General features: G+C 41.8%; 1 protein-coding gene across 1 annotated transcript; it reads right to left on the bottom strand.

The window, feature by feature from the left end:
- Positions 1–2,908: 2,908 nt before the first annotated feature.
- On the bottom strand, positions 2,909–11,238 carry gng7 (guanine nucleotide binding protein (G protein), gamma 7). The gene is made up of 4 exons (XM_080042604.1): positions 11,156–11,238; positions 8,241–8,379; positions 6,154–6,269; positions 2,909–6,025 (listed from the first exon to the last, which is right to left on the bottom strand). Exons 3-4 carry the CDS (start codon positions 6,232–6,234, stop codon positions 5,900–5,902), a joined length of 207 nt encoding a protein of 68 aa, XP_079898730.1. The 5' UTR covers positions 6,235–6,269; positions 8,241–8,379; positions 11,156–11,238; the 3' UTR covers positions 2,909–5,899.
- Positions 11,239–13,382: the final 2,144 nt, after the last annotated feature.

Raw genomic sequence — 13,382 nt, 5'->3', positions numbered from 1 at the left:
GGCCCACTTCTGATTGGCTGTGGTTCACCCACCCTATATATGATTGGCTTTGCCCGGCAGCAGGGTTTTAGGGGGAGGACTATAGTTTGAACTTGGAGGAGACATAGCAGTGCTTAAAGGGCACAGAGACAACGGGGCACAGAGGACGTGTAGTAACAATGACATTCCTGTTAAATGACCCATCTGACAGGACATGAGGTTTTACCGAGCAATCGTCTTTGTTTACTTTGTATGGTGTTTTTATCTTTGTTCTGCACATCGCGTACCTGCTAGGCCAGAAGGCATGTGTGTCCAGGTGCATACAAACAGTGTGAGAAAAGGTCAGACCCTCCTACTCATACACAATTAAAAACACCTAAAATAAATCAATATGCTGCAGCTTATAAATAACACTCTGACTTTACTTTATAATGTTTTCCATATCATATTGTTGGAAATAAGTGTCCCAGCCTTATTTATAACATTAACAACAATTACCATGTTCTAATTTTGCCTGGAAAACAGGTTCAAACAACTTGACACTCACATCCTAATCTTATCAGGTATAATATTTACCATCTTAGTTTAACTTGTTAGAATGCTATTAATCGCTTATTAGCAGCAAACACAGAGTACAGCTGGGGATGTCATCAGTATTGCAGGTACTGTTCTTAAACTCAAATTTCAAATTTTAACCAGATCAGGGGATCACCAAAGTTTTTACAATTCATCCTGAGAGGGACATGGGTGTGTGTGTACCAAATTTTAAGACTATGAACTTGTAAAAAAAAACAGTGAGTTATTCCGCTCTCTCTCCCTGCGTTGCCTGTCTGCACTTAACTGTCCAATAAAGGTGAGAACAACACAACAAATAACTTGACCCAACAACTGAAAATGGAAAGTCATTAGGTTTAATCCCCTGGAAACCCTGAATATGTGCTTTCCATGGCATTGTACCCTGTAGGTGTTAAGATATTTTAGTCTGGACCAAAACATTACGGCCCCGGCTCTGACAGACATTACCATCCATAGAGCCAGCGTGAAATTAAATAAAGATGATTCAAAAGCATGTGTTATTATATCATCTTTTTATTAATGTTATCTACTTCTCAATATCATCTTTTTAACAGCAATATCCACAAAATATTAACAGTGTGCAAGAAAACATGAGTTATGGCACATCAGAGAACAGTTACAAAAAATAGATATATTTTCTTCATAATCAATCAAGGCAAAAAGATACATATACTGTATGCATACACAGGAGATCAGAACACAAAAGATGGGTCTTGGTAAGGGGCTCAGAGCTGATGGATGCAGTGATGTTTGATTTCAAAGTACGCCGGTGAGGAGCCTCAACTCTTCCCCACCTGACCAGAAATGAACTTCACACTTTGTGTCACAACACCAATGGATTTCCACCTGGAGCCATGTGTTATAGTTTAACACTGTTCATTCTGTTGATCTGATAACCCCAAGACCAGCATAACACAACATACGCCACTAAAAGGCAAACTAACAACCAACCGATCAGACACACTGTCAGCCGAATCAACGCGGCTGTCTCTGATTGTAAGCCCAACCAGCTATGGAATGATTGAAAAAAAAATTGATTGAGGAAAAAAATTAAAAAGAAAAAACATCTGTCAGACATCTCCAGGACACCATCAGTGTGTGCTGATATGTATGGATGCTTGTTTTATGTTGTGTGAATATTCTTGCAGTTGTTATCCCTCTTCACTTTTGCTGCACCTTTCCCTAAACACCAGCAATGAAACAGTTATTTCCTCAATCTTACAATAGCTCAGATTCTGGGAAAAGAAAACTAATCCCAGATAAGTAATTCTGAGATACTTCTTAGCTGTCACTGAAGTATGCACTCAGGTTTCTTTATTATTTCTTCAAATTTAACTATATTTTCTATGTACTCTACAGAGTTAGTTTATAGGGTTAGTTTGACATTTCGACAGATAGTGGCTTAAATACGAAGATGGAGACCTATTTCATTAATTTTCGCTAGATAACGTACAATGTTACAAATCTAGCCTTGGAACGGAGCCTTCATCTCAGAAGTACATCATGTCGATTGCTTCATAAAGGGAATTTGACAGCTTTGTGACTATGATTGGGGTTTGCTTTAAGCTTGTGAGAACATTTTTACTCTTCTCCAGGATATGCACACCAGCCCTGTTAATGATGAAAAGAGTGAGTGGAGGCCATAACCATGTTGCTCTGACTCAGACAGCATCACATGACCCCTCCCCCGGTCACACTCACCCTGACCTGTAAATTACAGGGCTGCAGTACTTTAAGCAAAAGGAGGCACTGTGTGTTCTTACACACCGTGTCTCTCTCAAATACACACCACTCACACATAGCACACGTGCTGTTTTCGCTCCTCCGCCTATACAGCTTTGCTGAATCATCTTTTTTAGCAACCAAACACTAGCACCCTCAGCCCTCGCTATGGCTCCTGCTCTCTGTTTGGAACAAAGGCAAATCAGAGATGAAGCAGAGCTTTGTATGAGAAATTATCGCCCACATTTAGCAAGCAGTCACATTAATTAGCAATTTAACCTTGTTGTATAAGTTGTATTTTTATTTTTTCAAATAAATAGTTTTCACATTTTTGGGAATATGCTTAAAATCTTTCTTGCCAAGAAAAAAAGACGCTCTCTCATGTCTATACATTAAAAAGGAAACTAAAGCCAGCAGCTGGCTAGCTTAGCTTAACAAAGACCATAAAGACTGGGCACATATAGCCTAACTCTGTCCAAAGATAGAAAAATCAGCCTACCCAAACCTTTGAAGCTCAAAACTTTGAAAACAACAAACTGTTTTTATTTATTTTTTATACTTTCTATTTCCATTCAGATTTAACAAATATTATTTACCATGTTAATAAGTGCGCTAGAGGTGCTGGTAGGTGGATTTGGACACCTTTGGCCAGAGCTAGGCTAGCTGCCCCCCCCCCCCCCCCCCCTGTTTCCAGTCATCATGCTAAGTTAGGCTATCTTAATTATTACCATACAGCCAATGAACAAATCTGGAAATGTCGAGCTTTACATTTTGTATGAAAAGAATGACACGTTTAAGACTTGAGACACTAAATCACTTTTTAACATGGGTAACGGTGCAAGTTGTTCCCTGCTTTTCAAACAATACGCACAGCCGTGGACCCATCGAGACACAAACTAACAACTGCTCATCTCTCACTACCTCCTAACAAAAAACGTCTGACTCCCAAAAAGTCAGTGTATAGCAGGTGGCTCATATTGACCTAGTGATTAGAGAACAGAAAAGCAGTGGGTTCAACTCCCCTGACAGTCCATCAGCAACCGATAAGTCTGTGCACATGTCTCCGTGTGTACAGTACTACTGACAAAAGCCTCTGCTAAGTTCTCAAATGTAAATATGACTGCACAAAGCTCCTTTCCTGCAGCAATTAACTGTCCAAAGCAGCTCTTTATGCCCAGCCTTAACGCTCCTTTCACCTTTGACCACTGACAAATGACAATCAGCTCTAAAATACAAACTGCAGAGCGAGTGGGTGTCACGTGTGTGTGTGTGTGTGTGTGTGTGTGTGTGTGTGTGTGAGTGTGTGAGTGTTATCCTAGTTGCCTGTTGTCCCCAAAACCGACTATTGAGGAAAAACACGTTTGGGCTGCTCTGGTGTTAAAGGATAGATGGGGAGGCTGGATACTGCCCCTGGAATGAGGTCCGATGTTGATTCATCCTCTAACAGCATGTGATCCTAAAACTAAACAGGGCTTATGTTTTTAATTATTTTTATTATCATTATTATTACTTGCATTATCTTAATATATCATCATCAGGTGTTTTTATTTGTATCTGTCGCATCCCCTAAAAAACCTGAATGACGAAAAAAATAAATGATAGTAAATGAAGACGGACATCCTGACTGACAGAACAGAATAAGTAGTACTAAAAAAAAAAATCCAAAATCCACAGAGGGGGATTCTGTGTTTCGATTTTGTATCTTACAAACACTGTACAGGGGTAATACTCAACTGACCAGGTTCCATGGACTCCATAGAAAGAAGAAACTTGAAAATAAACCCAAAACAGCTACTCTTCAACTTATCACTTCTGCACATGTCTGAAATAAAGTTTGTACACTTAGCTTGTTTCTCTTGACTTCTTCATTTGTGTTTTTTTGTATCTCTTTATATTCAGTTTTTACAATCAAGTTTGGTTTTTCAGAGAGGAGCATTGTGGAGGAGAGGAGGAACCGATCCAGTATACATGGACAGTTTGAGAAAGCTCTTCTGGAAACTGGAAACTTAAAAGACGACTAAAGCCAGGTCATATTTATTCTAATCCAGAATGATATGCTTTGAAACGTGATTTATCCCCCTTTGTCCACTGTGGATGCAAAAAAAAAAACACCTCCATGTTTTCACTATCAAATGCAATAGGCTATGTCTCTTATTTTCCTTCCTTGAACCTTATAAAAAAACTTCCAATTGAAATAATCCAACGTAAGCGGGGAAAGCAGGAATGGCATAACTTTTTTGGGGTACAGCTTAACTTTTACTTTTTAAGTCTGGGTTTTCTCTTCTGGCCTTGCAGTCCTTGCAAACTGGTTCTCAGGTGTGGTCAGTCTGCGACCTCACCCTCTTTTAAGGGTAAAGCACAAGGGAGGCTTGATGTACAGTAGAAACCTTTGTTTAAGATCTCAGCAGGTATGTAGTCAGGTGCTACCCCTGGTCTACAACCAGATCTCCTGTTGTCTCATTAATACTAGCATTTAACGCCAGACACGAAGACAAACCTGATCAGCCAGGGGCAACACCTATGTCAAAGCAAAACAACAGTAATAAAAAAAAAAGTACAGTATCATCTGTAATTAACGCTTCAACAAAATATCAAAACGTACATTGAGTTCACAAACAAGTATTTCTTAAGAAAAAAAATGCAGTAAACGTCCAGGGTTAATAGCTCGAGTTCTGTGTAGAGCAGTTCACTATGCTCCCCTCATAGGTGCAGATCTGAAGTCAGCTTCGACATCGATCTCAACCAACAGCAGCCACAATGGGCCGCAGGTTAATAGCTGACGGCAGATCAGCATCTAGAGACGACTCTCTGTACAGGTTGGCACAGCTGGAGGTTTTGGGCCAAAGGCTGCAGACGGCCACAGTGAGGCCACAGGCAGAGAAGGTCTGTCGATACAGGGTTTGGGTTGGGAACATGCTAGCCCGACTAAAAAAAAGGCAAAGGCTTCGGCCACTCGCTCCAAAATGACCCGCTACGATTTAGCACAGGCAAGTTTCGAGGGGCAAATACACCTCAGAGCTTTTTTTTCACGATAAAAAGCTTTTGTTGGGTTTTTAATGGGACACCAAGTCGTGTTTGGCACGGTTGGCGGGAGCGCGTACTGTCCTTTTCTGTTGCACACATGCATCCTCCCACTCCTTGCCTATGGCACTGCTGTCCATCCTTCAACCTAACCCCTTATTTAATGGCAAAAGAGAGAGAGGGGGTACAGGTTTCCTACTGATTATTAATGTCCAAATCCCTTTTTCAAGTTAAGCTGATGCTTGTAGTTAATTTTACCAGCATATATGAACATTACCAAAGCACCTTGGATCATACTCAGTCATATATACTGAACTCAGCCACAGTGAGCACAAGATACCTGCCCCCTACCTGTGGCTCCGGTGTATGGCGCTTTTCCAGAGTGGCTATTTTTGGGAGTGTGTTTGTGTTTTACATGCGTGTGTGTGTGTGTGTGTGTGTGTGTGTGTTTATCCTGCAAGGGCTGCTTAAGGTGTGTGTCTTAGGAATCCATGTAAATACTGAACGTGTATGTGTGGGTGTGTGTCTGTGTGTGCATGAGTGTTTAAGAACGTGTGTGAGTTTGTGTGTGTGTGTGTGGCAGGGGTTCAGCGTAGAGCGGCTATAGGATGATGCAGGGTTTCTTGTCCTTGAAGGGGTTTTCGGAGGTGGGAACCCCAACCAGCAAAGGGTCGCTACGGGCGTGCTGCTCACAGTAACTCATCAGGTCTGCTGCTGCTTTAGACACCTGTTGAGAGAGAGGAGAGGGAAGGCAAGAGGAGGGAGGGGGGGGGATTAGTCTGGGTTTTTTATATTGGAGAGCATATAGTGGGACAAGAAGAGGAAGATGGAGGAGGCCGTAAAGCATCGTCCTACCTTAATGCGTTCGATCCCTGCCTCGATCCTCAGCTGTTCCACCAGTTTCCTGGCCTGGGCGATATTATTAGTGGTAGACATACTGATCCATCAGACTACACCAACAAAGGAGGAAACTGAATGAGAGAAGGAAGGGAAGGACAGTTAAAACATTTGTTTACTATGCAGATAATAATGGATGATTCCATCAAGTATGCCGGTGCGCCTCATGTGGTTATGCAGGTAGAGGAAGGGCTGAGTGACTCTTGTCCTGGCTACTAAAAATGTACTAGGAACATCGTTTTGCATGTACAGATTGACAAGTTGTCTCCTGGCTGCAGTGTTGTATAGACCACTTTTTGAATTTCACGGAATGAACCCCTGGTACTTTATAGATGTACACATACCTATTTACAGTGTATGACAATATAAAATGTGATGCTAGTTTATACCGCACTACATTTCTGAGGCAGATATTCTACCATGAATGCATTCATTTGCATTAAGAAAATTTAATAATTCTGATTTCCTATACATTTGTTTCACCAAATAGGGGAAGGTGGGGTGATTTGTGCAACTTTTTACTCAAAGTGATTTTAAAGTGAGGCCTTGACAGTTATGTCTCCAACTCAAATATGTACATATATTTCAGGATGTTGTGCATCCCTGGCAATAAAAACTTTGGATCTGGAATAAACTGTTTAAGAAATATAGCTTTCGGAAAAAAAGTTGTCTTGTCGCACAAATCACCCCACGTAGTGGGGTGATTTGTGCGTCATTGTGTCACAATGACAAAGTCACCATCATCATCTTTCTGGCCATCTGAACTCTCATCAGTGGTGTCGTTAAGTGGAATTGAGATGTCACTCTCTCCTGAGCTACTGTAGACTATCACTTTCTTTTGGTGACCAGCGTATACAGCCATGCCACTGGCACAACTCTCAGAAATGTACTTTGCACTAGTTGCTCCGTGCTTGTGGAACCAACTGCCACCTGACAAATGTGATTCCCCCTACATTTCTGCCTTTAAATCAAGGCTCAAAACCCATATGTACACCCTGGTGTTTCCTCCCCATTAACCTCTGCACTACTTACTTACCTCTGCACTACTATCTGTGTTTATGTGGATGTATGGGCTTTACGTCTTTTATTTTGGTTATTGTTATTTTACCTTCATTGTTTACCTACTGAATGCACTATGTACAGCACTTTGGACAGTGCAAACTGTCATAAATGTGCTTTTATAAATACATTTTACTTACTTACTTACTTATAACTCACCCAGGCCCTTGCGCACAAATCACCCCATCCCCAGAATTTTGGATAATAGGCATGATGCAGCAATTTAGGGTTGACATTGTGCTAACTATATAGACTCAAAGTGTAGCATACCAAAGCACTAAAACATGTGTCAAATGTTTTCAAACGTGTCTATAATTGTTCAGACACAATAATCAAAAAACCTTGATCATGGAAATTTTACTTTGAAAGGCAAAACACAGTTTTTTGAGCTTAAATGTGCTTATATCTTATTCCTTGTGTCTCCCTTCTTTACAGGATGAGTCAAATGGATGGCTCTTCTTAAATATGTGGTCACATTTCCAATTTCTTCCACGGTTTTCTAGAAACAAGGGGTTTTGCAACTTCCAAAATGCACAAATCACCCCACCTTCCCCTACATATTCATTGAAATTGCAAAATTGACCGTTGTGAAACATTTTCCTCATTAGCAATTCTGCACTTTACACTATACAAAGTGTTCTTCATGTTGTATTCTTTTAAACAATATTGCAATTATGTATAAAGTGAATCACCCTTCAAGTCATCAATAGCTTCATTCAGGGATCTGGGTTATAGCACCACTGTGAGGTGACAACATGCTGTTGCAATGCTCCTATATGAGTGAAACTAAAATAAGTGTTTTTTAATCAAAAGGCAGTTTACAAAGACGTAATGCACAGTATGATTAAGAATGAAGCTTAACTATTTAAAATAGCAACTTTAAAAATATTAGATAATTAGATCTATGGTTGTCATTTAAGAAGTCGTCAAGCTTTTAGAATGTATTCACAACCATAACGCAACAACAAGTAGAGTTAATATGGTACCTGGCTGATGGTATGCAGACAGGACTCTCTCTGAACACAGACGTGACTGGATGGTAGAGGACAGTTTGAGCGTTGCAGGGACAGTTGCCAAGTCAAGACGACAGAGCCGGACGGCAGCTGAGCTTACATTGGCTTGTCTCTGTGAAAATAAAGGGGAGAACCAGGTAAGATGGCAGTTTAAGAAGCATCGTTACATAAAGGCAAACAGTTGATACATTTCAAAATGTGAGTGGATCCTAATCATTCACTTGAGTTCCTATTTAGTTCCACTGATACACACAGGGGTCATTGTCATATCCTTATCAATTCTGATGGGTAACTGCTGACTTTAATTGTCTAACATTACAAACTTCCACATTTTGCTTCGGAGGAGGCCAAAGAATTTTTAATTTTTTTTTCATATAAAAAAAATAAAAAAAACTGCACTAATTTTGAGAACACAATGTGTTATTTTGCTTTGATGCCAAATTGTCATCATCCCCATTGTCATTTGTAACAACATATCCGTCATCACAACCTTGTGAAGCAACTGTAATACCACTGAATGGATCAGACTGTGGGACATTCCTGCATTGCTGATCGAAAAATAAAAATCTTGTCCAAAACCCATTAAAAACTAACAAAAATCCAGTTTCATTCCTGTTTGCACAGTGAAGAGGTTTCCCCACTGATACCTATGATCAAAACACACCTCGCTCCACACATACATCACTACAAGTTTGTTACGACTGTCTCTCTCACTCTGTCTCTCTGTCTGTCACCCTCTCTCCCGGGAGGAGAATCCTGCTTTAATTACTCCTGCTGTGGAGAAGCTCAGAGATTCATGTCTGTAATTAGGGCTTTTGTGTGTGTGTCTATGTGTGTCTATGTGTGTGTGTGTGTGTGTGTGTGTGTGTGTGTGTGTGTGTGTGTGTGCGCGCGCGTGCGTGCGCAAGTCTTTGTGTGAGATTGACAGAGTGAATAGATTTATATTGTAACACCTGGTGAAACTCTCTCTCTTTCTGTCTCTGTAAATTAACCTAGTATATTTGTATTACTATACTTGGGAGGACATTTATTGATTGTCACCCGCCCCGAACTCAGACTAATTCTAAATCCTTATCATCATTTTAACCCTGCTTGGGATCTAATCCTAATCCAGACAAGACCCTAAGAGGCTAAATACTCCAATTTTGGAAGGCTTGTGTCCACCTTTTTTTCTGTTCAGTTGTTCTCTCTGGCATTCATGCAAACTTGTTTTTGACAGCATTGGAGATCAGGCATGGGTTTATCAATACCGCTGATAGTCAATCCTTATTTTGAGTATTGATACCAGAAAAAATACATTAGTGTACATCAACAACTAACATTGTACTAACATTAGTAAAAAAAAGTAGCCCATACATTGTGCATTTCTCACACTAATTATGGCTGACAGCTACATGCCCAAGCCCAACTCTGACTTGATGGAAACCTAACCTAAAAGTCATGTTTAACCCAAAAATGTGACTTGTCTACCTTGTGGGAAAGGCTACACAACCTACAGTTTAGTCTGTGTCATTGTCACCTGACATACGGCATCACTGACAGCCAAACGAAGACTACAGAATGGGTTACAAGCAACATCAGCAGCAGCCTACAATAAACCAAGCATATACAGTATCCCACAACCTGGATAACTACCACACAGTTAAATCACCAGTCACGACAAAAACTGAAGGAGAAGTTTTTTGTGTGTGCACTTTGCTACTAAAATAATAAACACACTTTAACAAAGCTGGGCAAATATGCTACTGATACAAGGTGACAGCCATGTCAACTGGTAGGGACTTTGGAGCAAAGAAATATGTTGCTTTAACCACTTTTTCCACACTTAAGTGAAATCATAAACCTAGTGCTTTGATTTCCTCAGCCTGTTGATTTTTCAAACTTTCTCTTATGGCGCATTCCGCGTTGAGAGGAGGAAGCTGTACTCTTATTAAAAAAAAAACAGCCCAGAATGGAATTTCTTCTCCCTCACAGGCAAATGTATCTTCTCCATAAAATCCTAAAATGTAAAGCATTTGCTTGCAAAGAGGCAAACCCTATAGAGTTAGCTGGTCATTTGTAATGGCCTGGACCAAAAGAACGGCCAACAGAGCTGGACAGGCCCCAGCCAACCAGCCGGCGAGCCCACGGCCGCTCTCAAGACGCGCAGAAATGCATCAATCCTTATTGATCAGCTGCTCCCCAGCGCCGATCGGGCCTGCACTTCGAAGCCGTGTTCTCCGCTACAGGCCCTGCTCGCTGCTCTACCGTGTGAAAACACAATGCGGGCATTTTGATGGATAGAACAGCATGTCCTCTCTCCCATGGCTATCCACGCTCCACACACACATACACAACACACTAACACACACGCATACGCACAGGCGCGCAAGCACAGTCAGACATTGTGAACATATCCAAGCCAAAGAGACATTTCCCCCCAAGTAAAGACCAGGCATATATAGGCGAATAGGCCCTAATTGTTAGCCGTTGGAGCAGGGTGGTGACATGTTTTGAAGGAGGCAGGCTACAGCAGCCAATATGAAACCCATCCAGCGACAATGGGCACAAGACAGGAGCGCATGCCTTTATGTTCCGCTATTATGCAAATTGATCGTTATACGGCAGTTCAAACCTATAACATCCAGAGTTTTTTCTTTGGGTACAGTGGCTTGTGCGTCCTCAGAGTCCAGCCTGAGGAAATCTTCCACTGACCCTGTCCCCGGTCCTCCCCACCCTCTCTGCCGGCAAAGGGCTGGGGAAAACCGGATTCGTGACACTGATGAAGCCCCTCTCCGCTGCAGCCGCCCTCGGTGATGAGTAGCCGGGGTTGCAGAGGCGCAAACAGACGCGTTACAATTATTACACACGGGGAGAGACACAAAATACCTAAATATCTCCAAACTCACCTCCGAATGCGCTGTATTGGTGATTTAAAGGGCCAGATCCGCTGCCTTTCTCTCACCCTCTCTGCTCGCTCACTCCCCGTCTTCACCGAGCCAAACGCCTCCCCCTCCGTTACCAGTGTCTGTCCACTCCTCCCCTCCCTTCTCTCATTCTCCCTCACTCCATCTGATCCGGTGACAGCACCTTAACCCAGACGTCCCTAAACAAACATGTTCAGATTCACACAGAATGCATCATCTAAACAAAATATAATTATTAACATTGTGTTAAAGATGTCCGATTTAGAGAAAAAAAAATTACCATGCAGGTGTAAATGATAGCCATAATTTTTTTTTTTTTAGGAAACTAGTGGATAGGCTATTTAAAAGTGTATATTAGGCAACACCTGCATGAATGGAAGCCCCATTCCAAATTATTTACTGTTCTCACTGTGTACACCTTTATTTAACAGTGGATCCTTGTTATAGGGAAACGAATAGCTTTATCTTTTCTCACCAGTTTTGATCAGATTCCAGGCAAACACTCAAATAGGGCCTACTTCAAAATAGCTTGCATATAGTTTCATTACATATGAAATTAACTAAAAATGCCTTTTAGTATTTGGTGATCCTCATTCAAAAAAATAAGTTTCCATTTTGAATGACTCAGAGATACATTTGGTATAGGCCATGTTTTCAGATTTTGGTTTTATTGTCTATTTCAAATGTCTCCAACATATTTCTTTACATTTGATCATAATGTGATTATGAGAACATTAAATGCTCTCCGAAATATTATTTCCAATTGCATAGCCCATCAGAATGTGTTTCTCTTTATAATCCTCTTCTTTGTGCAGGATTGACTAAGAAAAAACAATAATACATATTTTTGCATTTAATGACACTCGAATGCAGTGCAGTTTTCTATAGGCTACTAACCTACCTGTGGTTTTGGACTAGCCTACAGTAAGTGCTAAAATAAGCTTAATCGGTCCTTCTTTCATAATGTTGACCTTCAGAACTCTACCATGTCCTTAAACCAGCTCCCTATACAAATCCAACCTGCAAGTTGTGTCTTTCCTCTCTTTCATGCACATCTGGATCTGTCAAAAGTGACTCTTCTCCACTCGACGAGCCCCGGTGCATTGTGCTGTACTGCCACACGGTGGCGCCATTGGACTAGCCGTATCTCCGTCTTCTCCAGGGAGGTTTGTGGGCCGCTCCTTCTGTTCCTGGCAGGCCAGGCGCAAACACGAATCCTCCGTTTCCATCGAGCTGTAGCCTAGTTGGCTCCTCCACACACACAGAGCTGAAAGTGCTGCATCTGATACATGCTTTTTAGTTGAATGTGGACGCGTTGTCGCTTGGTGAAGGAGACAAAACTGTCTGATATGCAGCATGATAGAATCTGACTTTTACACTATAGGCTTTTGATTATGGCCCCTATATGATGCACATATGGAGATGTAAGCTAGGTAGGCCAACAGTCAGTCTTGTAAGCAACGCTACAATCTAGCTGTATGGAAACATTGTCTAGCTCCTTATTATAACCACATGAAGCTATTTATAACTCCCACAGAGTACTGCATTGGCCTCATTTCCACTGATGTGTGAAATTATGCTGATGCCCATACATTTCTCCTTCATTTCCTCACCTTTTAGCTTCCTGCATTCATTTGCCTCACTTCCTCTTTCACTCATTCATTTCACCCTCTCTTGGCTCGCCTATTCCCTCTTGTGTGTAGGCTAGTTGAATACAGTGTGCATGTTGTTGTTACAGTGGATTACTAACAGACAGAGCTCCTCGTTTTGAGCGGTGGAAGACCATGACTCACGAAGTCCAAAAGATGCTCTCAAGCAGACGGAGGTGGCACCCCCCCCCCCACCCACACACGTGTAGGCTACTGCCAGGCTTATCTTCCAACCCCATAGGCCTAGGCCTACGCTATAGCCTATGTACGCCTATTGTCCATAGAGGTCTCCAGGTGTCTAAAACACGTGTCTCTCACTATTAAGACCCAGCAGAGGGGTTGCCACAGAAGCCTTGAGGGGGTGGGGGGTTTGGAAGGTTTTAGCCTAGGCCTACACTTCAGCAGCAGCAGTAGAAGTGGGAGACCTGCAGACCTCTGCCAGTCGTAACGCATCTCTGTCCTCACCAGTCACAACACACTCTGATTCGACAGCCGTCGTCAACGTCACCGTCTCCATAGAAACGGCGCTGAGCACAGCAGCATCCCCGAGCAGATGTTGG

Source organism: Ammodytes marinus, assembly GCF_949987685.1.
Source record: "Ammodytes marinus genome assembly, chromosome: 15".
NCBI lineage: Eukaryota > Metazoa > Chordata > Actinopteri > Uranoscopiformes > Ammodytidae > Ammodytes > Ammodytes marinus.
Note: the sequence above shows the minus strand (reverse complement) of the source record. Positions and strands in the feature narration are given on the sequence as shown.

Bases quoted from the DNA above. Each gene is read 5' to 3' on its own strand.
- gng7 (XM_080042604.1), bottom strand. From the start codon at position 6,234: ATGTCTACCACTAATAATATCGCCCAGGCCAGGAAACTGGTGGAACAG. The intron at 6,026-6,153 runs GTAGGACGATGC...CTCTCTCAACAG, and splicing joins CAGGGATCGAACGCATTAAG to GTGTCTAAAGCAGCAGCAGA.